Source organism: Pleurodeles waltl, chromosome 8, assembly GCF_031143425.1.
Source record: "Pleurodeles waltl isolate 20211129_DDA chromosome 8, aPleWal1.hap1.20221129, whole genome shotgun sequence".
NCBI classification, from domain to species: Eukaryota; Metazoa; Chordata; class Amphibia; order Caudata; family Salamandridae; genus Pleurodeles; species Pleurodeles waltl.
In genome coordinates this window covers 527,187,326-527,212,163 of record NC_090447.1, presented here as the reverse complement: position 1 = coordinate 527,212,163, position 24,838 = coordinate 527,187,326, and the positions used below count along the sequence as shown (strand labels likewise).

Genomic DNA, 24,838 nt, shown 5'->3' with positions numbered 1-24,838 from the left:
GCCTAACATCTCTTGCCTTTCAGCACCTAGGCATGTGTCAAAAGGCTGTTTTTTTCTTTCAGCACTGCAATTAGCACTGCAGACAGGTGCGTAGTTTAAAAAAAAACTTTGTTTTACTTCCCTCAGCCCAGTATAAGTTCCCCTGGCTGTGACAGGAAAACAGGAAAGAGTCACATTATTCATGTCCACATGTCCAAATACATTTTGAGTGCAAACTGAAGTACACCTCAGAATACTCAGTATGCCTTGACTAGGTCAACAAAACAGATTGGATAATCACTTGCTTCTCCAATCTCTAGACAAACAACCTAATGGCATTCCAGATCAGGTGTCATGGTTATCCTCAATACCATGTGATGTTAGTAGTACAAGAACAAAGTGAAAATGTATTGCAAGCAGTGGTCCTTATACCCAACCAGAGAAAAACACCAGTAGCTAAAGAAAAAGTAGCACTGTCACAGTTGCACTGTCTCTAACATTAGGCAGGTAAGATAGCTTTGCACTGTTTTGAGGGCAGGTGGGCTCTGCCACTCTGCGAAACAGACGCTTTGCACAGCAGGCAATCAGTAACCAGTGGGCAGACAGAGAAGCTTTCTTCCGTTCTGTGGAACCAAGCACCTGTTAGTGGGTGGACTTCCAGTAAGCATGGAATATCTCACCTGGTGTGCTAGGTTCAGATAGTATTCTGACAGCTCTCATGTAGTTGGGTGATGGGTGTTCCATTGGTTGACTGATAGTAGCTAGGACACTGCACCAATATGAGCATTAAGCATAGATTTTAGTATGTTCTCCTCCTCCTCCATCACACGCTTGGAACACATCAGAAACCATGTTCCAGCGATTATAGCAAACACTTCTGAAGTTATTCATATACACCCTCCTACCTCCACCTTGTGTTTGGAACACATGCAGCCCTGCATTGCAGTAAACTTGGGTCCCTTCAGAGATAATTACTTTAATTCAAATATGCAGGTTTGGTGTGGAAAAATCCATATCTACGGATGGGAGTACACTTTAAAAAAAAAACCATAAACAATGTTATGTTATAGAGCTCATAACCTTAGAACTTAGATATGCAAAGCACTAATTAATAAACCATTATACTAACCCCTCGGACGGGTACACTATACAGTTCAAACTCGATTCACCCACCTCATTTTGTGTGCTACCTCCAAGGGGCTTTAGATCATGCCACTGTCTGTTCCAAGATAGATTGACCAACAGAGCCCGAGACGCAGGCTGCCTACGATAGACCTGATAGCAGCACAATCTCTAACAATTGTCTCTGCACCATCAGCCATCCAGCAGACATCCCCGATCAGAGAACTAGGATGGTCCCCACCGCTTCCCTCAGTGTTGTTGCACCAGCCACCCTAGATCTCCAGGTAAACTCGAACCCATCATCCAACGCCATGTCCACCGGTTGGAAAGGAAAGATTGTCTCCTGGAATGTGGCAGGTATCAAATCCAAACTCCTGTTGCCTCACTGGAACACCTTTATCGACCACTACGACATATGTATCTTTCAGGAGACCTGGCTAATCGAACCTGCCCACAAACCTGGTTATGCAACCTACCACATAACCGCCGTTCCAGCAAGGCGGTTCGTCCATCGGGGGGCCTCCTAATATGGGTGAAAATCCCACTACAGTGCATAGTGAAACTGATGCCCACTGACAGCCCGACATTCTTGGTATCAGTCTCAAGGGAACTGGGTCCACTGTCATCGACCATTTCAACATCTATGCCAGGGGGACAAGGAGGCCCAACCACTCCGTCACCTTGCAGTCTCGAGAGACCCAATTGGGGGAAAGACCCTCCAAACATGCCTTCATTGTAGCAGGGGACTTCAATGCCACCTTCGGACCTCTCGGTCTGGATCACATGGTCGATTTCAGGGAAGAAGATAACATATGGCACATACCTAGGCTGGAGCTCCTCCCCAATCAAGAAGTGGCACTTGGCCGCCCTGCAACTAAATGCCTTGACCCTCGGCTAAGGCCTGAGGGCTGTAAATGGAAGAACCAAATCTGACAAGCATGCCGCCCACACATTCACTGGCACACAGGGGAAGAGCCGCATCAACTGTATATTAATGGACCTTAGATACTGGCACTTGGTAGATGACATGGTAGTCCGGACCCAAATGGACAGTGACCACAATCCACTCTGTCTTAGTTTAGAGCCACTGTGGGGTAGGGTGCCCATTACAACAACCACTGCCAAATTAGCCAAGGTGGTCCAGGCTGAGAACAGCAGACGGCGACTTAGCTGGAGCAAGGTGATCCTTTGACACAACATTCTCTCTTCCATCGATTCAGACCTGACATATTGCGTAGCATTGATATCCACGATGGGAAAAGATGTGGGAAACTGTTCCTCTCTAATCAGTGTACACATCGAGTTTTTTATAAGATTGGAACAGCTATTATCTTTGCCAGCTGCCCACAGCACCGTAGTGCTCCTCCCCATGAGGGAGATAACTGGTACAATCGAGACTTCCGGACGGTATGAAAAAATCTAAGTGCAATCAAACAAACGGATGTAGCCCGAGTTAGGACTCTGCGGAACCTGCACAAGCAGATGCAGAACAAGGCCAGGAAGGACTGGGAGGAGGAAAGATGGAGACTCTTGAAGGTTGCATGTGAACGCAGGGATTCCAGATCCTTTTGGCTTATGGTAAAAGAAACCAAAAGGGAGTCCCTACAATTGCCAACAATATCCTGCCCTCAGACTGGTTCCAACACTTCAACTCTCTCTATAATGTCGAAAGCCAACTCAAAACCATCCCTGTCCCTTTACTTCCACCCCAGCCAAATACCACCCACGGGGTGGTTTATTCAACTTGGGAGCTATCCGAGATGCAATAAACAACATAGTTCGACTGAAAGCAGCTGGCCCCAGTGGCATTCCTGGTGACCTTTTTCTTCATAACACTGACAAATGGGATGAGTACATCCTTCTCTTATCCAATGCAATTGTTAGGGGAGCCCCCATTCCTGAGTACGGGAGTGGTGCCGAGGTAATACCCATTTACAAGAAAGGCGATAGGTCCCTACCTGCCAACTATAGGCCCATAAGACTTATTGTTACAGTGTGAAAGGTATTCTGTCGTGCCCTACTATTGAAAATCCAAGTTTGGACTTCTGAGAATTACATCCTATCACCATTCCGGCCTGGCTTCAGGTCCAAAATAAGCACCATAGATCAGGTGTTCAGGTTTCTGCTTTTGTATTGGAAGGTTGTAATGATAGGGAAGGGGAGTCTCTACGTAGCCTTCATAGACCTTAAATCTGCATTCGATCTGGTCCCCAGAGGTAAACTCTGGGAGGTCCTCAATGAGATGGGTATGCCCCCAGTGCTCCTGATCACAAAAATTCGACTACACAAGGCCAACCATGCAAAAATACGCTGGGGGAACCAGGGCGATCTCACCGATCCGATCAAAGTAGTCAGGGGTGTTCTGCAGGGCTGTGTACTAGCTCCTACTCTCTTCTCCCTTTATTTGAATCAGGTCATCAAACACCTCACCTTGCAGCCCTCTGGCGCACCAGCCTTAGGCAACACTTTTGTTCGCAAATGACACCCTGATAGTATCCAAAACCCTGATGGGCCTCCAATCCTCGCTGAATCAATTTGATGATTTCTGCTCCAAGAGAAGTTTAGAAATAAAAACCTCTAAAACCACGTTCATGGTCATTAACCCTCACAGGTCATGTAGGGAGAACCTCTCCCTAGGTGGGTCTAAATTAGACCTAGTTAACACCTTCGAATACCTGGGGATCAAACTATCAGACTCGATGTCCTGGAAAGCCCATATCAACTCCACATCATTAAAATTCAGCCAGCAAGTTGGCGTCCTTTTAAGGTAGCACCATGCATCAGCTACACAACCAATAGCTGCTGCTCCCCAGATTTATAACATGAAGTCTGTTAGTGCAGCACTTTACGGGCCGAACTTTGGGGCTTTGAGGATCTAAAGGAGCTCACCCGTATTGAGAACATGTTCATGAGAAAGCTCACATCCTACCCCGAGTACCCTGCTTCTTCCTTTGCACTTAGATCTGGCCCGTAAACCACTATCTGCCATAGTCAGTCTTAGACCGCTGTTGTTTTGGAGGAGAATCATGGCAACTCCCGAACTTTCTTCCTATGCCACCGTGTTTAGGGAAGTTTGTTCTTTGGACACCTCCAATAAGATCCGGTGGATCCATTCAGTTAAGTCAGCATTGATTGCCATTGGGATGGGAGACTCATGGAACTCTTCAGACACAGGGCCACCACCGAACAAAGAAAGAGTGAAGTCCTGCTACTGGGAGGGAGCGGGTAACCCAGTCTACATCTTGCTCGCTCCCATTAGGGTGACTAACTAGTGAGTTTCTGAATTTCAAGCCTACCTGGTTGTTAGAACCTTACCTAGACAGCATTCTAGACCCGACCAATAAGAAGCTCTATATGCAATTCAGATTTGGTTCCCTCCCTCTCAAAACCTTTACCATCAGATGGCAGAATAAGGCCCCTAGCAACAAGTTATGCCCCTGCTGCAACCTGCACCAGACGTCAACTGCCCATGTCCTCTTTACATGCCCATCCTACGGTCCTCTACGAAGGAAATGGCTCACGCCAACCTGCAAACGGCTTGGGACCGAGATCACGCTGCAGCCATGAGAATTTTAAAATCGGACTCCAGTCTGCCCTTTGCCATTGCTGTTGCCAAATTTCTCGGAGGAATGTAGCGCACTAGAAAGAAATTAACTAAGACTGCCTAGTTCTAGGTCCCTGCAGTCTTACATGTATATTTCTGCCCCAATACTGTACCTCGGAACTGTGTTTTGCCATATTCCTCTTTATTGTACTGCATTTAGTGCATTATTATTTTTGTTATTTATTTTAGCCACAAAAAAATTATGAACTTTAATTTATTATTTATTGTGGTGCTATGTGACTTTTATGGCACTGGATGCCAAAATAAAGTTTTATGATGATGAAACCATTATACAAGGATCCAACAGTATGTGCTAGTTATTTTACTTCTACTCTGAGGTGTTGTAGTATTGTGGTGTTCTTTTAAAATTGTGAAAGCTTCAGTACACTTTAAAGTACAGAGATGAACCAGTGACAAAGGTGTATGCGTATATCTCCAAGACTTTAGCTCGTCCATTGTTCTCAGGAGCATCCAATAGTATATTTAATTCAGCTTGATTGTGATTTACAGTATTATGTTGCACGTGTGTGGTTATGTAGCTGTTGTGTGTATTAGGATTTCAATGACCCATGAAAGCTTTGGATAGTTAACTAGTACAGGCACTTTCCTCTTTTGAGACACTTTTTTTTTATTTCTAAATACCAATTCCTGTGATAAACTTTGTTCTGACAGAGCCTGAAAACTGTGTTAATTGTCCTGCCTGTTTACTTTTTAATTAGTAACCTCTTATACAGTTTGATTGTCATAAATAGGAATGGGACACAAATGTAAAGAAAATAAATACATTAATTTTCCTTTCTAAAGTGCTGTGCACCTGTCAGCTCTTAAACAAACTGTTTTGTCTCTGTGTTATACTCTCTTTGTAAACTCCTTCATAGAAATCACAAGAATAGAGTAAATTGTTTGGATGAGGTGGGTACCTTAGTTTGGTGAATTATCTTTTATTAACCTAGGCCTCCTACAGCAGTAGAGTGTAAAAGCTTTATTGAAATGGTTACAAGTGGGTACTTGAATTTGTGAGACAAGTGAGTAAACACAATGATCGAATTTTGGGAATTAATGTATGTTATTACCTTGCTTCTCCACATAGAAGTGCACCAATCTTCATGCCCCTCCACCACCAGAAACTGCATTGTTTAGGTAACTTTTAACATATTTCACCAATACCCTAGCCAACTACCCCAAATCTAGACCTGCCTTGATTTATAATTGTTAAATTACCTAATCTTAACTGTAACACCAATCCTTACCTAATGTAAATTAGAACATTGGAATGTTGGTAGCTCCATTGAAAACATTGGAGTGCTGCAGGCTTTTACAGGCCGGTAAAAGCCCGCAGCGCCAACATTCCAATGTTCGCTTTGTTCACAGCAACAGCTGTGAGCAAAGCCTCACGGAGCCCGAGGGGATAATAGAACATTCTGCCCTGAGTGGCAGAATGTTCTAATAGCCTTAGAACCCGCCGTAGCGGGCTCTACCGGCTATTAAAGTCCCTCTCCCTTGTTAAATGCCCTCGCCTTCGGCTCGGGCATTTAACGCGGGGAGCGGGCCTTTAATAGCCGGTAGAGCCCGCTACGGCGGGTTCTAAGGCTATAGTAAATGTTATTCAATTCAATTCCCTTAACCTAACTCTAACACTAGCCGTAACCCTTTATTTGAATTCACTTAACTCATTATCATTAGGCCCTGACCATCAAATCTTTTAAATTAAATCAAAATTATATTTAAATTATCTTTTCCCTAGTACTCTAACATCTGATTGATTTAAATTGCATTTCAATATCATCCTTAACCAAACCTAAATACTAACCTAACGTTAAAACCTTAATTGATTTAAATATACTTATCATTATGCTAACCAACATATCAAACTAGCTCTCAATCAAATACTAATCTTTACCTTAATCATGTTCTTAATACTCACTCTGTTCCTACATTACTTCAAATAATGTATTTAATATCCCTAACCTAATCCTATTACCAATCTTATCTCCTTTTATCCTAACCATAACCTTGACCTTTATTTATTGTAAATTAAAATACATGCAATTTAATTATCATTACCACAAACCTAATCTTTACCCTTATATAATTAAAAATCACATATGGTATAATTACATTTTAACCACTAATATTGATTTACTCATTACCCTTAACTAAAATACTCTAAATTCAGTTTATTGTACATACCTACATCAATGTAGTTTTATTTGCTGTTGTTGCAATCTCTGTTGTTGCTACATCAGTGTTTTGACCCATCATTGTAATGGGGTATCTATCATAAAGCAGTGAATTAGCAATGCATTTACTTTATACAAGGAGCCTCCTCATGTCAGTAGTGTTATTGGATGAAAGAATTATAATCTGCATAGACCAAAAAATGCCCCGGATTCATGGTTTCAAATAAGTAATTTGTTTTTGCTGTACTAAGAAACTTTACTCTTTTGTTTCACTAAAACAATTTTCAGAACGACAGCAACAGTTCACTTCAAAGATGATTTACATGCAATATGGACCATTTTGCATTTCAATTGATATATTTTCTTCATTTCAGGTTGTACAGGAACTTTGGCATATAAACTAGCGCATGTGTACCCACATCTAAAAGTAACTGTATTCGACCTTCCAGGAGTTATTGATGGTATTTCTTCATTTAAGAGCTCCAACATGTGTGATCATCAAGTGACGTTTACTCCAGGTAATTAATATATTTCTCTTTATTGAGAATCAGCGGTTGTAAAACAAAAGCTAATTCAAGAATGCATTTTCCATTCATGATCTTTTGTGGGCTTGGGACTGCTTATTTGCCTATAACATTTATTTATGGGAGTTACTTATGTTTCTCTTGAAAATGTTACAATTCTTTGGTCAGTTTAAATGAGAAATCACAAATATCAAAATGTGACCTTTCCACTTCACTGTATGCTACATAAAAATCAAACTCCAGTTTATTCCTTTGATTAACCACACCCAGATGGCAGCTACATTAACAGCACCTGCATTCATTTTTTTAAACTGAAAACTTGGAACGTTTTTCATAAGTTATTCTTACCACACCATGATTTTTTTCTATTCATTGAACAAACGAAAATGGATCAGCAATGGTTTAGTTGTTCAGCGACAACCCCATGGAAGGGTTGCATTGCCAGTAAAACAAATCTTGTAAACAACGTACAGGAGGCAATATGTATTTGGGTTTAACATCAGGGAGGCAGGGAGCCATGCCTCGCATCACATATCTAGACTTAGTGAATTCATACCTCATACTTCCCCTAGGACGCCAAGCCATAATGGGGGATCCATTGCCCCATAGTTTTGAAATTTGCTAGGGCGGCCCCTTACATTATAGAACAACCTTTCCATTGCATACTCTAATCGATGTTAGAGCACCAGAGTCCTGCCACCAGTATCTCTTGGCTCCCCCAGAGTATAGCGATATCCCTGTGAGTGATTAGTAACACCAGGCTGTACAATATTCTAAGACACTTGAAGGGAGAAAGGTCTTCCAAATTCCTAGAAGCGTAGATACCTCATGTAGGGGGTCAGGGAATGCAGATACTATCTCCATATTATTTAATGTTTCCTGCCAGGACGAGGGAAGCCTCGGGCCTGACCATAATGTGTGATAGAATGTACCTATACCTACAGTAAGTCATAAGTAGTTTTCTGCCCTACCAAACTTCTTTATTTGTGGCTATGTGTAATGTATTCTATGTGTTATCTTATAGTGTTCCATTCTGAACCTAAATTTTGGAACCCACTTCAAGTTTGACGGACATGTTACTCCATTGCAAAGGAGTACATCAAAGTCTCAGTCTGTCTGCCCAGTTTTGAGTTGGGCAGACTGCTAGGTTTACACTGATGGAGTGAAATTTACTCTGTTAATGTAAACCTTCCGTTGACTGCCTGATATGGTCTGCCACTTAATGTCAGTGAGGGACAGAAAAAATATATAAGGAAATGATGCCCACACAGTGGGAGAACACTTCTATGGCTTTGACTCCCTGGGAGTTTGTTTTTGGAAAAGTAAAAACTTTAAAAAGTATGTTGTAAGCGTCCATCACCAATAAAGGACGCACACCAAACATTTAAGTAGCTTTTAATGAACAGCTGTGACTGCGGTTGATACAAATCCATACAGTTCACTGCAGGGCTGGGGGAGTAAAGGCAGAGTGGTAGACATACAGTCCTTCCCAACCTTGACTGCCTTTATTCCATCCACTAAACTCTGTCAGACCCTTAATCTTTTGGGCAGCTTAGAGCTGCCTTCCAGGCAGGGTCTTTAATAGGACCCAAACCTATCTCACAGCTTTTGCTTTTTTTTCAAGTGCACCAGTTTATGTGAAACATTACATATTGAGGACATGAATATCTGAGAAACCCTTTACATTAAATGATTCTTATAGGACCTTATATTCCAATTCAGATCTGCCCTTTTACCTTTAGTGTCATCTAGATCGTGTGTCAATGTACATTCAAATAGTAAATAAAGGAAATATGTAAATGCAGTTCAAAGTCCGACAACTATTGTGTGAATGTCATCAGGCCAGTTTAACTTCAACCATGACCTGGAGTAGTGATTATTTAGCCCAAACTGGCTAAGCTTTGCAGAGACTTAAGATCAGGCAATAGTTCGCTAGACTATAGTTGAGGCTTTTTTGTGGGATCACCCCATGAACGTTTTTACACTTATGTAAGAGTACTCCATTTTAGCCTTGACTTTGTCAATGGCACACAATGATATTCCTATGTCAGACCTTATGGGGGCATTGGTCGTGACGCAAGAAGTGAAATAGCTGATTTCAAGTTTGGTTCAGCTATTAGAATTGTGCTTCAGGAATTGATGTTTACTTGTTCACTGTATTCTTTGTATGGCATTTGTTGTTTATATTGATTTCAAAGCAGCACAACAAATTTCTGACGGGACAAGTGCTAAGGTTCCTTTAAAAGTGGCAGATAGCTCATACCTTTGGGCTTTACATATGATTCTACCTGCTCTTCTATTTTTAAGCTCACACAATATTGTTCTCTTAATGTTTGATGCAAGCAGTGATGTTCAAATGCATAAGACAGTTCTGAAAAAGTTATATTTTTAGAAGTTACCTACCAGACAGTTTATACCCTTCACCTTGTGGGAAACAGTTATGGGGCTCATTTAAGATGAGGAATCTGGTGCAAGAGCTATCCATTGGAAGAAGAAGGGCCTGATTTAGAGTTTGGTGGATGGAATACTCCATCACAAACGTGACCGATATCCCATCCGCCGTATTACAATTCCCATTGGATATAATGGGGTCGTAACATGGATAACCGGATATATCCGTCACGTTTGTGACAGAGTAACCCCATCTGCCAAACTCTAAATCAGGCCCTAAATTAACTTGGGTAATGGTTTTTCTTTTGTATACAAATATTGATGCTGGTCACTTTCCAGTTTTCTTCTTCCCCGCCTTCTGGGGCTCTATTAATTTATTTGGTAATGATTTTTCTGATCATGAAACATCACCTCTATATTTTTTATAATTTGGCCTGTGTGGAGTACTACATAGTGGGTGAAGCTGACATCACATTGAGTGGGTACTGCCTTTATATAATTTGATTACTTTCTTGGGTGGCAGTTATTAGATTTTCAACACTAAGGGTTCGATGTATGATGTCTGTTTGCAGTCGCAAAAGCCGAAAATTGCAGTTTGTGACCGCAAAATGGCCAGGTACGATGTAACAATCATATTTTGCAAGTCAGTACGCAGTTACCGACTTGCAAAATAGGGATTGCGACTCGCCCGAGTCACGGCGGTATGTATGATTTTTTAGTGACTGTGAATGCGGTCGCAATACAATCATAGTCAACACCAATTTCAAATTGATGCTAACCCATTCGCAAATTGGGAGGTGTCCCCACAGGACCTCTTCCTCTTTGTGAATGCATGCAAAAATATTTTTCCAGAGCAGGCAGTGGTTCCACAGACTTTCACTTTTCTTTTTGAAATGCATCCCGTTTTCCTTTGAGGAAAACGGGCTGAATTTAAAAAAAAAAAAAAAAGAAAGAAAAAAGCTCCTTTATTAAAAAGCAGTCACAAAGATGGTGGTCTGCTGAGCCCAGCAGGCTACTATCCCTGTGAGTGCGGCCATTCCCAAATGAGTCGCAAAATGCCACCTGCCTTATGACTATTCACGAGGCAGGTCCCTTGGGACCCATTTGCGAATCGCAAACAGTGTGTTTCACACTGTTGTACATTTTGTTGTTGCGACTCGCAATTTGCGATTTGCAAACAGATCACTAATTGCGAGGAGTAAAACAAAAGGTTGTACTTCAGGCCCAAGGTTCTGTATGTAGAGTATTGCACACAGAGTGAAGTTCTGAAAGTCTGTTGGCCAGAGGCTGCTCTGACAAGGAAGTAGTCTAAATGTCGGTATTAATATGTGATGCATTGAACAAGATGACTACACTTCAAGTAGCATTTAGAATAACAAGTAAGCATTTATAGAACCATGCCCTGTTCCAGCAAGTTGCAATTCTCAGGTGTTGCTCATGCTGTTTTCTTACTGAAAGTGGAAAAGTAAGTATCTTATCACCTACCAAACTCATCAAATCTCCCATCTGCAATGCTTTCATCAACTTGGTCAGAGCCATTACTTGAAAGGTCTCCACAAACTAAAACAGAGTGATATCATAAATATCCAGAAATAATATAACACCCACTTATTGGGCTACATTAATTAACAGAAGTAGAACTATGTGACTTTAGAATTTTCTGGAATCTTTTATTGCTTCCTTGGAGAAGGTTTTGATTCTGCTGAACAGACTTTGAGGAAGATCTCAGAAAATTCGAAGTCAATGAGAACATTGTTGAAAAAGTACCTTCTCAGATGATTTTTTAGGAACTCCTGATCGGTGATGTGTGCATTTGTTATAAATAAAAAACTCTTCCGCTTAAAACTCTTGCTACTAGATGGCAAGCAGCTACTTGCAATGCCTCAAAAGACAGTCTAGCTTGAAAAGAAGAGAAGTAAGAGAGCACTACAGAAAAAAAGAACTGTACAGTCTTTTCTTTTTTGTAAAATGTCATAAGTGAATGGCAAAAATGTACAGTACGTTTCCTGGATGTCAGTATGCTTGCAGCCATTCATGTTGGCCTATGCAGACACACCCATTCCCCAGTCATAAGGTAGACGTCTCCATCCAGACTTTAATAATTTGGAATTGTGAGATAATCTTTGTCTTTCAACAACCAGAAAACAAACAAAAAAAACGCACGCACACACTCTCTCTCACACACGCTTACTTGCACAAAGAGGTGGTCTGGGTTCACCCCCTTTTTAGCATGGTCATGCCTTTTTTCTCGGGAGATTGTCTTCGTAGTCCCACCAACTCTCATATCTTTCCAACTTTTCTTTCCTGAATTGGGTTTGATTGACTCTTTCTCCAGCTAGAAGATTCTGCATGGACTCCAGTTTCTGAGTGGCTGTGCATGTACTAACAGTGGATGCCGATCTCCAGGCTGTCCCCCACGATGTGCCAAAGCTAAGCCTGCACCTTATGATATCGCCCATGGTACCTCTGCCCCATGTTATGGCACTTGTTCCCACCTTATTAAAGTTTCAATAACCTCGGAGTTTGTGGGTAACAGAGAATTGGAAGACGTGGAATAAGTCTATTTTTAAACTAAAAAAATCTGAAGAGGTTTGTTTAGCTGAACAGATCACATTTAAAGCCTGTATTGCCTTCTCCATGATTATCCATCCCGCCTGGAATATCCAAGAAAACAACATAATTGATGGTGTAAATAACCGCATTAGTACTTTACTTTGCTGTGCCATAACACGGGATCACTCATTAACTGGCATTCTGAAAACGACCTGCCTCTGTTTTAGAAACAAGTGTTGCTGCTGAAAAAGCATTTATGGATGACTATTATGCTCTGTCTTTTAGAAACATAAATCACCATTATCACCTGAATGTTTGTTAACAAATCTGAAAATAATTCTAACTTGAAAAAGGGCATGCTTCTGTTCCTGATAACTAGTCGAATGTATTTTACAAGGCTAAAGACACCGAACTCAGCTACTTAAAATGATTTTAAACATGGTGGATATCCCAGAGGTGGAACTTTGCAAAATTTTTTTAAATGAGCAAAAGACTCGGAGCTATGCAAATTGCACCATCCAATGTTTTGTCTAAACTCAAATTCAGTGCTTACCTACTTATTTTGATGGATAATAGCCTGCATGATAGAGTTGTGATGAGGGAGGAGCAGCAGTTTATTTGCTTGTGACATATACCTCACTTAAACCAGATCCTTTTCCTATTATTAATTAATGTTTATAGCAATGGCCTTATGGTAACGAGCCTAGTGTGACAAGATTTCACTTGCAATAATCGGCCAAACCATGGACAGGTTTTGGTAGGGTTGAGTGGCCCTTCCTCTGAGAAGTAGTGAACATGATTAGCATTGTGCAGCGCTTATTTGCAAGAATGAAGTTATCTCATAAACAACCAAATAGCATTTTTGGCATGAACCAGACACCAAAAACACTCAAAATAGCCCAGAAAGTTAAAACTTACCTCTAACTTCCTCTGGGATCTGCTTGTCATGAGTTCAAATCCCAGCATGGCCAACTCGCACTTCCAACCTTTTGAAGTCACTAAATTGAGACCAATTAAACTAGGTAATGCTAACAGGTGTTAAGTGTCACACTGAAGTGTGTAAATAAACCCTACATAATAAAACAAGCATTTGCAATGTAATGGGTCTTGCCTTTGCTCGACTTGGAGCTATTAGTGTTGTAAAGCCCCCTCCGGACTTTTATTGCCACATAATTTGAAAATGAAAAGTAATACAGTTTTACATAAGCGAGCCAATTTAAAGCGCCATGCCACGAGCATAAAGGAATTCACAAAAGGAAACAGAAGTTAGTTCGTTGTCAGACGTATCGGCAAATGTGCTATTATGCATGTAACTGGTCAATGTCATTCAAGGCGCTCGACTACTGCCCTGCGATATCGCACTGCTTAGGAAATAAATAAAAAAAAGTAGTCCAGAAGCCATAAGGAAAACACGGAGCCTCGTATGTTTTCAGTAGTTGACCGGTGCACTCGAGGAGGGCTAAACACCGGAAAAGGAATGACGTAGGCATGCCTTTCACAAATGAAATCAAGCGATTTTTAAAAGGCAAGTCCACGAACAAACAAAACTGATGGGGGTGGGGTGGGCGTGATTAAAAGCCCACAGAGAGATTACAGCAGGGTAGAGCGTTTACGCGCTCGACCTTAAAGAATAATCTGATTCTTAGTGACATGTATTTTAAAAAAAATATTTGTATTGATTTTGTATTACAAATACCTAATGCGAAAATCCAACCAACATTGAACTGTAGGTCAGAAGGGGCCGACGTCACCGTTCACCTTGACCCTAGCCAAGGTTTTAGTATATAGCAACAGCTGGCAGGAAGTGTGGGCCTTATCCTAATCTGTCAAGAATAGCAAAAATGTAAGGCCGCCAACTGAGTCAAAGGCTTTGTGTGCTATCAAGGAAAGAACTACTGTTCGCTCTGTGAATGTCCATCTGTGTTCCACACACCCAGTATGCCTCAGTTTACGTCAAATGCTTCTTTTTAGCTTAAATCCAAACTGATCAGGATAGATAATTTCAGTCACGGTCATAAACCATTACTGGCCAACATTTTACTAAGAATTTTAATCTCACTATTCATTAGTGAGATTTGTCTATTTGAGGTTCTGTCATGTTTCAGTTTACCATCTTTGTGTTTCAGGTGTAATCCTAGCCATCTGCATATCATATGTTAGGCATCTTTTCATCCTGGCCTCTTCTTGCATTAACAACAAATGGTCTGTCAGCTTCCCTGACAAATGTTTGAAAACTCTGTTGGTAGGCAGTTATGACCATGGACTTTCCCACTTTATATTTAGGATACGGCCTCAGCTACTTCCTCCACTGCAAACTCCCTATCTTCCCTGTCTCCTACCGATAGCTTCGGGATTGTCAATTCTGCCACAAAACCTAGCATATATGCATACTCTATACATCGGTCTGTGCTACATATTGTATGCTTAAGTATGTTTTAAGGTCTGGGTAATCTCAGAATTCACACAAACAGATATCCCATCTACTGTATCAAACTCCCCAATCCACTTTTCACTTTTGCCTTGTTACCTACTTTGTATAATCTTTTTTGTGGGGCTAAAGCGTTTCCTCTCCTTCTCCCTCGTCCTCCCTCTCACACCGTCCCTCTCCTACTTCCTCTCGCTCCATCCTTCTCCCTCCTTTCCTCCTCCTCCCTCTTATTCCTCCCCCTCTCTCCCCTCTCAATCGCTATGAATTTTTATACCGGGAGTTATTTCCCAGTGTCCATTTCTGCTTGTGTAAAAGCTTTCTTTTTCCTGATTGCACTGGCTGTTGCCTGACCACTAATTATGGTTTTGTTTGTCTCTCATATTGTGATTTCTGATTGAACCAATCAAATGTTTTCCTCAAAGAAGTTAACCATGGCGCCTCCCTTCCAGTCTGAGCCTTCCCCTGCGAATATCAACCATGCCCATTGCTGTTGCAAAGTTAAATAATCAGTCCATCCCATCATGCATTGTCAAGTTCATATTCCGCATGAGTAGTTCGCCATCTCAGGTTTGTCGTACTACAGAGCCCAACCTACTTAATGTATCTGCCTGAAGTCTAGGAGGAAGACATATGGAGACCAGAGTAATGTGTTCACCCCACTTTCCTTCCCCCAGAATACACACCACAGCCTCATAACATCCCAATGGGTCCCCTAATCCAGTCTGATAATGACATATTATTGACATTGAAATGAATAGCAATCTTGATAGGTACATGAAGGAATTTAGCCTGGTGTGTGGTGGACACCTATGTTGTTATCACCCTATACCAGGCCCAGGTATCCCCTATTAGTGAAGTGTAGGCAGTGTCTAGGAAGCCAAGGCTTTCTAGCGGTAGCTGTGGATAAGCAGCCAAGACTTATCTAGGAGACATGCAAAGCTTATGCAATACCACTATAGTCACACAGCACTATCACACATGAAAGAACGACACAGTGTTAAAACATTAAAGGTACTTTATTATAGTAACACAAATACTAGAATACTCAATAGGCAATCCCCCAGCTGGAAGTAGGTAATCAGTAAAGAGCATAGAAAGCAATAAGCATTGGCAAAAGTATGGGTAAACAGTGAGGGCCCTAGGGGAGGGCCAAACCATATACTAAAAAAAGTGGATTTTGAAAGGCAGCCCCCTCCAAGGATGTGGAATCAGTGGAAGGGAGCTGGAGGAACTAGGAACCCCAGGAGGTGAGTACCAGAGTGACACCCAGCAACCAATAGAAGAGAGATAAGAATCTGGTTTTCCTCAAAACCAACAGGAGAATTTTTGGAAAAGGATTATGCAAGATCCAAGACTGGAAGAACCCAAAGGTGGATCCTGATAGAAGAGGACCTGCAAAGGAAAGGGACCAACTTCAATTCATGTTGGAGTGTCCGGTTGTGGCACAAGCCACTACCCACCGTTCTGTGGATGCAGGACTAGGTCGACGGTGGACGAAGAAGGCCAGCAGTGCAGCACTGGAGATGAAGAGAAGTCCCAGGAGTGATGCAAGTGGTGTCCCACGTCAGTGGTCGAGATGCAGTTGGTCAGTGGAGCTGGAAAACCACCAACAAGCCTAGGCAAATGCAAGAGACGGAATATAAGTTTTGCAAGGCTAAAGAGGACCAGCAAGGCCGATGGGACTCGCCCAAGGAGTGGAATCCGGGGTGACCCTCAGCAGTCAGGAAAGCCACAGGAAGAAGACTCAGCCCCCACAGGCTACCCACGGGCAGCAGGCACAGCAGTCTCAGTGAGGCCCACACAGCACACCTGAAGAGGAATCCCATGTCGCTGGAGCAGCAGGCAGGAGACTGTGCTTTGCAGGAAAGAGTTCCGCGGCCAGTGCTACATGGAGCCTGAAGATCCCTTGGAGGAGGAGAAAACAAGCCTTGGTAGCTGTAAGAGTCGCAGAGCACTTGTGTAATATCTTGCAAGGAGAGACGAGGGCTTACCGTCTCCCGAGTTGGACAGCTAGTAGAGAGGGCCAAGGGGACAACTCCAGACCACCACCCGTGATGCAGGATCCCACACAGTTCCAGAGGAGAGCAGATCCACGCAGCTTGTCGTCATTGCAGCAGGTGCCTGCAGATGCAGGAGAGTGACTCCTTCACTCCAAGAGAGATTCCTTCTTACCTTTTGTGCAGGCTGAAGACTCGCCACCCTCAGGGGATGTACAGCCAGGGAAATGTTGCAGTTGCTGGAAGGAGCCGGAGAAACAATATTGCAGAGTGGAGTCGTCGCTGAAGTTGCAGATTGTCAGTTCCTTGAGGGTCCAGGTGCAGTCCCAGTGGTCAGAAGATGAAGTAAATGATGCAGAGCAGGCCTGCAGGAATCTTGCATGTCGAATCTGAGGACCCATCCAAGAAGGAGACCCTAAATAGCCCAGGAAGGGAGATTGGTCACCTAGCTGTCGTGGCCGGCATGCGGACCGCGGGAGGGAAGCCGCGGCTTGCGTGCGGGTCGCGGGGAAAGCCGCAAGTTCGTCCGGGGGTCGCAGCACTCGCCGCGCCCCCTTCTTTTGTCTTTCCAGGAAAGACAAACGCGGCGGGAGAAAGACCTCGAGTTTGGTCTAGATCCTGCCGCACACAGCGCATTAGTGCGCTTTACATTTTTGACAGCATGTACTTTGGGCACTTACCAGCATGCACAGGCAAAAGCCGGATATTTGCACATGATGGTGCTTTTATGCAGACCTTTTCCCTTTCCCAGCATGCTACCCACTTCCTCTCTTCCCAGCATGCATTATTTTTCTTTGTTTGGACGCATGTACCTGATTCACTATTATACTCTTTTTTTTCCCAATTCAAGATGGTTGTGTTTCTACTTCCTGTTTCCTACTTCCTGTCTAGAGGTATATAAGGGGAAGTCAGCTGCTTGTTCATTGCGTTGCAACACTCCTTGGTGGTAGTCACGCTCTGACTGGTTTCTTCCTGTGAATCCAGTGTTTCCTGACCTGTCTTCGTTTTCCAGTCTTCCTGCACTCCGGATCTTCAGCTCTAACGCCTTGGTGTCCTCCTTCCTTTTCAGGGAGTTACTGTTGGAGGTTTTTTACCCTACTGGGGTTTTTCCTCTGGGACTCCTTCTGGAGGGCACGGACTGTAGTGGCTTGCTATTGTCAAACAGCACCGTGGCTACCGGAAGGGGTCGCCCCTACCTCGGCCAGAGCAGAACCTGACGGAACCAGGGCCGTTCCCCAACTCTTCTCAACTTCGACGGTAAGCCCATTGAAAACCGTGACAGATTGCAACGCCAAAAAATCCAGTTGCAGTCCGGAACCATGGACAATCCAGTGGCAAATACGAAACCTTCGAACCAGACCCTGCTTATGACGATACAACAGCAGGCTCAAGAACTCCAACAGCTACGTACTGAAAATACCGTCTATCGACAAGCCTTTGCATCCAGGACCACAGATGTACCCTCAGTAGCTGCCACTACACCCCGTTTCTCCGGAGATCCCAACAAATTAAAGGAATTCCTGGATGCCTTGACGGTTTATTTTGCCTTTCGCCCCTCGCAATTTGTACAAGACAAAACCAAGGTGGGGTATTTGATTAGCGCCTTATCGGGGCCAGCATTGGCTTGGGCCACTCCTTTAGTGACAAGAAATGATCCTTGCCTGTCTAATTATTCCACCTTTATCACTACTTTTAAAGAGATGTTTGAACGCCCTGGACTCGAGGCGTCAGCAGAAGAAGCTCTTTGCGAAATCCAACAAGGGAATCAAGATGTATTACAATACATCACCCGATTCAGACAATTAGCAGCAGAAACATCCTGGGTGGAACGTACCTTGGTGACACTGTTCCGTAGAGGTCTCAGAGAGGACATTAAGGACGAATTGGTGCACTCTGCTAGAATAGAGAACCTTAAAGGATTGATGGATCAGACTCTAACAATAGAATATCGGTTGAACGAACGCAGAATGGAGAAAAAGAAGAGTCGTTTGCCATCTCACTGAGTGACGACTCGCACCTTCTCTCATCGTACCGAGGAAGTCCGTCCTGAACCTAAGGGGAATACCGAGGAAGAACCAATGCAAATTGACATGGCTCGAGGACCTTTATCAGCTAGTGAAAGAGAACATAGGCGAAGGAAGGGGCTTTGTCTATATTGTGGTGCAGCTGGTCACCTTATTTCTCACCTGCCCCATTCGCCCAACCAAGCCCTTGGGAAACGCCAACTCCCGTCCTCAGTGAGAAGGGTGAGGACGGGATATCGTGAAATACCTTCCATTTGTTCTTCCAGGGAGGAAGGAACTGCTCTTTTTCTTTTACCAGTTATCCTTCATTTAACTGATGGCCGGGAAGAAAGAACCTTGGCCTTATTGGACTGCGTAGCCAGTGGCATCTATTTAGATGAAGCATGGGCAAAAGAACGACAGATAGTACAAATACCTAAGGAAGTACCAGAACAAGTACACACTGTGGATGGATCACTCTTAGCCTCAGGACCCGTACAATATACCACCCCTACCTTCTGTCTACAGTTTGGGAAACACCAAGAAAATCTTTTGTTTGATTTAATTTCATCACCACACCATGTCATGATCCTGGGGATTCCATGGCTCACACGGCACAACCCTTACATCAACTGGGAAACAAGAACTATTTCCTTATCCTCTCACTTTTGCCAACACCACTGCTATCTCGCAGGGGATTATTGGTCCCCAAAAGGTCTTTTAGCAGCACCCCCTAAGGTGGGATGCTCTATTAACGTCCTGCAGGGAGTTCCCAGGCATTATCAGGAATATGCCGATGTATTCCAGAAGCCAGAAAAACCTGAACTGCCACCCCATAGAAAATACGATAGCGCCATCCCTTTAGAACCAGATACAGTGGTTCCTTTCGGGCGAATGTACTCTCTCACAGAACCGGAGAAGCAGATTCTTAAGGAATACCTTGATGAGAACCTACAAAGCGGGTTGATTGCTCCCTCTTCTTCACCTGCGGGGGCTCCTCTCTTCTTTGTGCCTAAGAAAACTAAAGATTTGCGTCCCTGTATTGATTTCAGAGGATTAAACAAGATCACTATTAAAGATCGGTACCCACTACCCCTCATAAAGGACATCCTAGAAGCAGTCAGAGGGGCAAAGAGATTCACCAAGCTGGATCTTCGAGGAGCCTCCCATCTTCTAAGAATTAAAGAGGGTGATGAGTGGAAAACCGCTTTTAGAACACCCTTTGGTCACTATGAATATAGAGTAATGCCATTCGGACTCACCAATGCCCCTTCCATTTTTCAAAGGTTCATGGATTCTATCTTTTCTGATCTTTTACAACAAACAGTAGTGGTGTATCTCGACTACATTTTAATCTTTTCTGTTCATCCAGAGGAACACACTAAGCATTTTCGCCAAGTTTTAGAGAGACTCCGACAACACCATTTATTCTGCAAACCTGAAAAGTGCGAGTTTGATCAGTCGAAGTAAAATACTTGGGGTATTGCATAAACCAAACTGGAGTCGCCATGGATTCAGACAAGGTGCAAGCTATATTGAATTGGCCATCTCCTTCTTCTATCAAGGAGACTCAGTGTTTTTTGGGATTAGCCAACTTCTATTGACAATTCATAGCATACTTTGCCCAGAGAACCAGCTACATTACTCAGACCCTTAAAAAAGAACATCTAAAGAAGGGCTTTTGTTGGACACAAGACGCAGAGTCAGCCTTTCAGGATTTAAAGAAAGCCTTTATTCAAGCCCCTATTCTACGACACCCAGACACCAGCAAACAATTCATTGTTGTCACAGACGCCTCAGAAAGAGCCATTGGGGCTGCCTTATTGCAAAGACAAGACAATGATGATTTAGAACACCCTGTATTCTACCTGTCACACATTTTATCTGATTCTGAGCGGAACTATTCCGTGTTAGAACGTGAATTACTCGCCTTAAAAACCACTTGCACAGAATGGAGACACTTTTTGATGGGCTCAAAAGAACCTTTTGAAGCCCGGACAGACCACAGAAATCTACAGTGCTTAAGAAACTTTCAGTGTCAAAATAGCCGGCAGGCTCGATGGGCTTTCTTTTTCAGCCAATACGACTTCTATATCACTTACATCCCTGGTTCTCAGAACATCCTGGCGGATGCCTTGTCCCGACGTTACCCTGAGTGCAGCGATTCTACTGTACAGAACCTATTTGATAATAACAAGATCATTGGAGTAGTACAGACTTTTCTAGACCAAGTCAAGTCCGAATATGCCCGTCTAGAAGAGACAGAGCTGAATAAGTTGCGGCCGCAACTTCATAGAGATCAAGAATATTACTATCATGATAAGGCCCTGTTTTTACCCACTAAAGTAGTACAGACCGAAGCCTTACGTATGTGCCATGACTCCCCCATCGCAGGTCATCGAGGAATGAAAGCTACTCAAGAACTTCTGCTTCGCTCCTTCTGGTGGCCAACTCTCAAGACAGATACGGAAGAATATGTATCATCCTGTCCTATCTGTGCTCAATCTAAGACACCCCGTACTAAACCAGTAGGTTTACTTCGCCCAATACCAGTTCCTCCAGGACCATGGCACACCATCTCCACAGATTTTATGTGCTCCTTACCCTCTTCGAATGGAAATCACGTTATAATGGTAACTATGGACTCCTTCACTAAGATGGCGCACTTCACGGCCTTAAGAAAGTTGCCAACGGCAAGAGACTTAGGTCAAATCTTTACACAAGAAATCTTTCGACTTCATGGATTACCTCAGGTCATTATATCAGATAGGGGTCCTCAGTATATCTCCCGATTCTGGAAACAATTCTGTAAGACCCTAGGAATCGAAGTAGCTTCATCATCAGGGTTCCATCCTCAAACTAATGGTCAGACAGAACGACTCAATCAAGGCCTTGAACAATATTTACGTAGCTTCTGCAATGCTACTCAGAATAATTGGGCTACCTATTTACAAATTGCAGAATTCTCCTATAACAACTCCATACACAGTGCCTCAAAGGTTTCCCCTTTTTATGGCTCCTACGGTTTCCATCCAAAGGCCTTTCCGACTCCCCTGAAAGATACTTCCAATCTTCCTGCCATCTCCTCCTATGTCCGACAACTACGGGGTGTCCAGCGTGTTCTCCATTCCAACCTTGTGGCCACTAAGTCTCGCATGAAAAGAATAGCTGATAAGAGACGTTGTGAGGCTCCTCATTATCAGGTCCATGATAAAGTTTGGCTCTCCTCTAGATTCCTACCTCTCCGACTCACTCAGAACAAATTCAGACCCCGTTTTTATGGTCCCTTTCTGATTGTCAAAAGATTAACCCGGTATCTGTGCGTCTCCGTCTGCCCCGGACGTGGAAAATACACTCTGTATTCCATGTCTCTCAACTTAAACCTTACCTACCTGATCCTTTCCACAGACAATTCTCCTGTCCTCCCCCTCTGTTGGTTGATCATGTGCCCGAGTACGAGGTCCAGGAAATCTGTGACTCCCGGTTTTTCCATGGGCGTCTCCAATATCTTATTCATTGGAAAGGCTACCCTATGAGTGAGTGTTCTTTGGAGGATGCCCCTTCAGTTCATGCCCCTCTTTTAGTCCGTCGCTTTTTCCGACTCTTCCCTCACAAACCTGGGGCCTCGGGGGGGGGGGGGACCTACTGTCGCGTCGCGGCATTCTACCGCGGTCTGCGTGCGGGCCACGGGGAAAGCCGTGGCCGGCATGCGGACCGCGGGGGAAGCCGCGGCCTGCATGCAAGCCGTGAGGGAAGCCGCGGCTTGGTGCGGGTCGCGGGGAAAGCCGCGAGTTCGTCCGGGGGTCGCAGCACTCGCCGCGCCCCCTTCTTTTGTCTTTCCAGGAAAGACAAACGCGGCGGGAGAAAGACCTCGAGTTTGGTCTAGATCCTGCCGCACACAGCGCATTAGTGCGCTTTACATTTTTGACAGCATGTACTTTGGGCACTTACCAGCATGCACAGGCAAAAGCCGGATATTGGCACATAATGGTGCTTTAATGCAGACCTTTTCCCTTTCCCAGCATTCTACCCACTTCCTCTCTTCCCAGCATGCATTATTTTTCTTTGTTTGGACGCATGTACCTGATTCACTATTATACTCTTTTTCCCAATTCAAGATGGTGGTGTTTCTACTTCCTGTTTCCTACTTCCTGTCTAGAGGTATATAAGGGGAAGTCAGCTGCTTGTTCATTGCGTTGCAACACTCCTTGGTGGTAGTCACGCTCTGACTGGTTTCTTCCTGTGAATCCAGTGTTTCCTGACCTGTCTTTGTTTTCCAGTCTTCCTGCACTCCGGATCTTCAGCTCTAACGCCTTGGTGTCCTCCTTCCTTTTCAGGGAGTTCCTGTTGGAGGTTTTTTACCCTACTGGGGTTTTTCCTCTGGGACTCCTTCTGGAGGGCACGGACTGTAGTGGCTTGCTATTGTCAAACAGCACCGTGGCTACCGGAAGGGGTCGCCCCTACCTCGGCCAGAGCAGAACCTGCCGGAACCAGGGCCGTTCCCCAACTCTTCTCAACTTCGACGATAAGCCCATTGAAAACCGTGACACTAGCAGGGTGACCACCTAGCAGGAGGGGGCTGTGACGTCACCTACCTGACCTGGCCACTCGGATGCTCCCAGGGGCCTCTGCCCACCTTGGATTCAAGATGGCAGAATCAAGTGGCCACCTGTACGAACTCTGGGGTGGTGATGGACCCCTTTCCTTTGGCCAGTTTTGTGCCAGAACAGAGACCAGGGTCCCTAGACTGGTGCAAACCGGTTTATTCAAAGTATACCAGTGGCTTGGGGAGGCTTCCCCTCCCAAGACAGGTAACACCTATTTCCAAGGGAGACGGTGGTACCTCCCTCTCCCACAGGAAACCCTTTGTTCTGCCTTTCTCTGCCTGAGCTGCTCAAGCAGCAGGAGGGCAAAAACCTGTGTGAGGGGTGGCAGCAGCGCAGACTGCCTGGAAAACCCCAGAAGACTAGTAGGAGCAGTGCTGGGATCCTCTAAGGAGCCCCCAGAGTGCATGGAATCATACAGCCAATACAGGCAACAATATTCGGGTATGATTCTGACATGTTTGATACCAAACATGCCCAGGTTTGGAGTTAACATTTTGTAGCTGGACACAGTATAAGGGCACAGTGGCTTCCCCGCACTTACGAAGTCCAGTGTAATGGAGCTGGAGTTAATAGGGGCACCTCAGCTGATGCAGGGGTGCCCTCACACACAGGTACCTGCACCTTGTCCTAGGAAGGATAGATGTGACTTACAGTGACCTGGTACAGTGATCAGTAGTGAAAGGGTGCATGCACCTTTTCATGCAGGCTGCAATGGGAGGCTTGTAGACACATTTTGCATGGGCTCCCATGGGTGGCATAAGACATGCTGCAGCCCATGGGGAACCCCTGGTGCCCCAATGCCCTGGGTACCTAAGTACCATATACTAGGGACTTACAAGGGAGCACCAGAATACCAATTGTGGGGTGTGCAAAGTCCTAGGCAACCAAATTTAGAGGGAGAGAGAGCACAATCACTGGAGTCCTTGTTAGCAGGATCCCAGTGAAAAACAGTCAAAGCATACTGACAGCAGGCAAAAGGTGGTGGTAATCATGCCAAAAAGAGTGACATTCGTACAGTACAAATCAGTGTTGCCCCATATTCCCAACCTTTATTCATTTTTTATGGAACCACAAGCATGTGGGCGACCTAATATCTCCGAGGACAGTGATGAATCATACTGTCATACTGTCTCCATACTCGAATGGTCACGATTCTGAATGCCATTATCACTGTGGATTAATAGTTTTGAAGTAATGCATGTCTATATTATCAGTGGTAAAATGGAACAGCAAAGGAAACTGAGAGCCACATGTACGAACAGGTAAGTTGCAAATATTTGATGCGAATGCGGCAAAGAATTTTTGGGACCTGCCTGTGCCTACTTTTAGATTGCATCACAAAATTTCTATTCATATGGGAATGAACTGCTGAATGAATATTAACCAGGCAGGTCTCTATTTACGACCCCATGCGATTGGCCATGAAAAGAGGGATGATGGCCTGTAGGTG

The 24,838-nt window shown here is 44.0% G+C and overlaps 1 protein-coding gene across 2 annotated transcripts in view; it reads left to right on the top strand.

The window, feature by feature from the left end:
• The window catches only part of ASMTL (acetylserotonin O-methyltransferase like), a 291,907-nt gene that overhangs the window by 240,120 nt on the left and 26,949 nt on the right, over nucleotides 1-24,838 (top strand). For both annotated transcript variants that reach the window (XM_069204555.1, XM_069204554.1), the window contains exon 12: nucleotides 7,260-7,403. In XM_069204555.1, coding sequence (XP_069060656.1) covers nucleotides 7,260-7,403 — 144 coding nt within the window. The remainder of the gene's footprint in view (nucleotides 1-7,259; nucleotides 7,404-24,838) is intronic.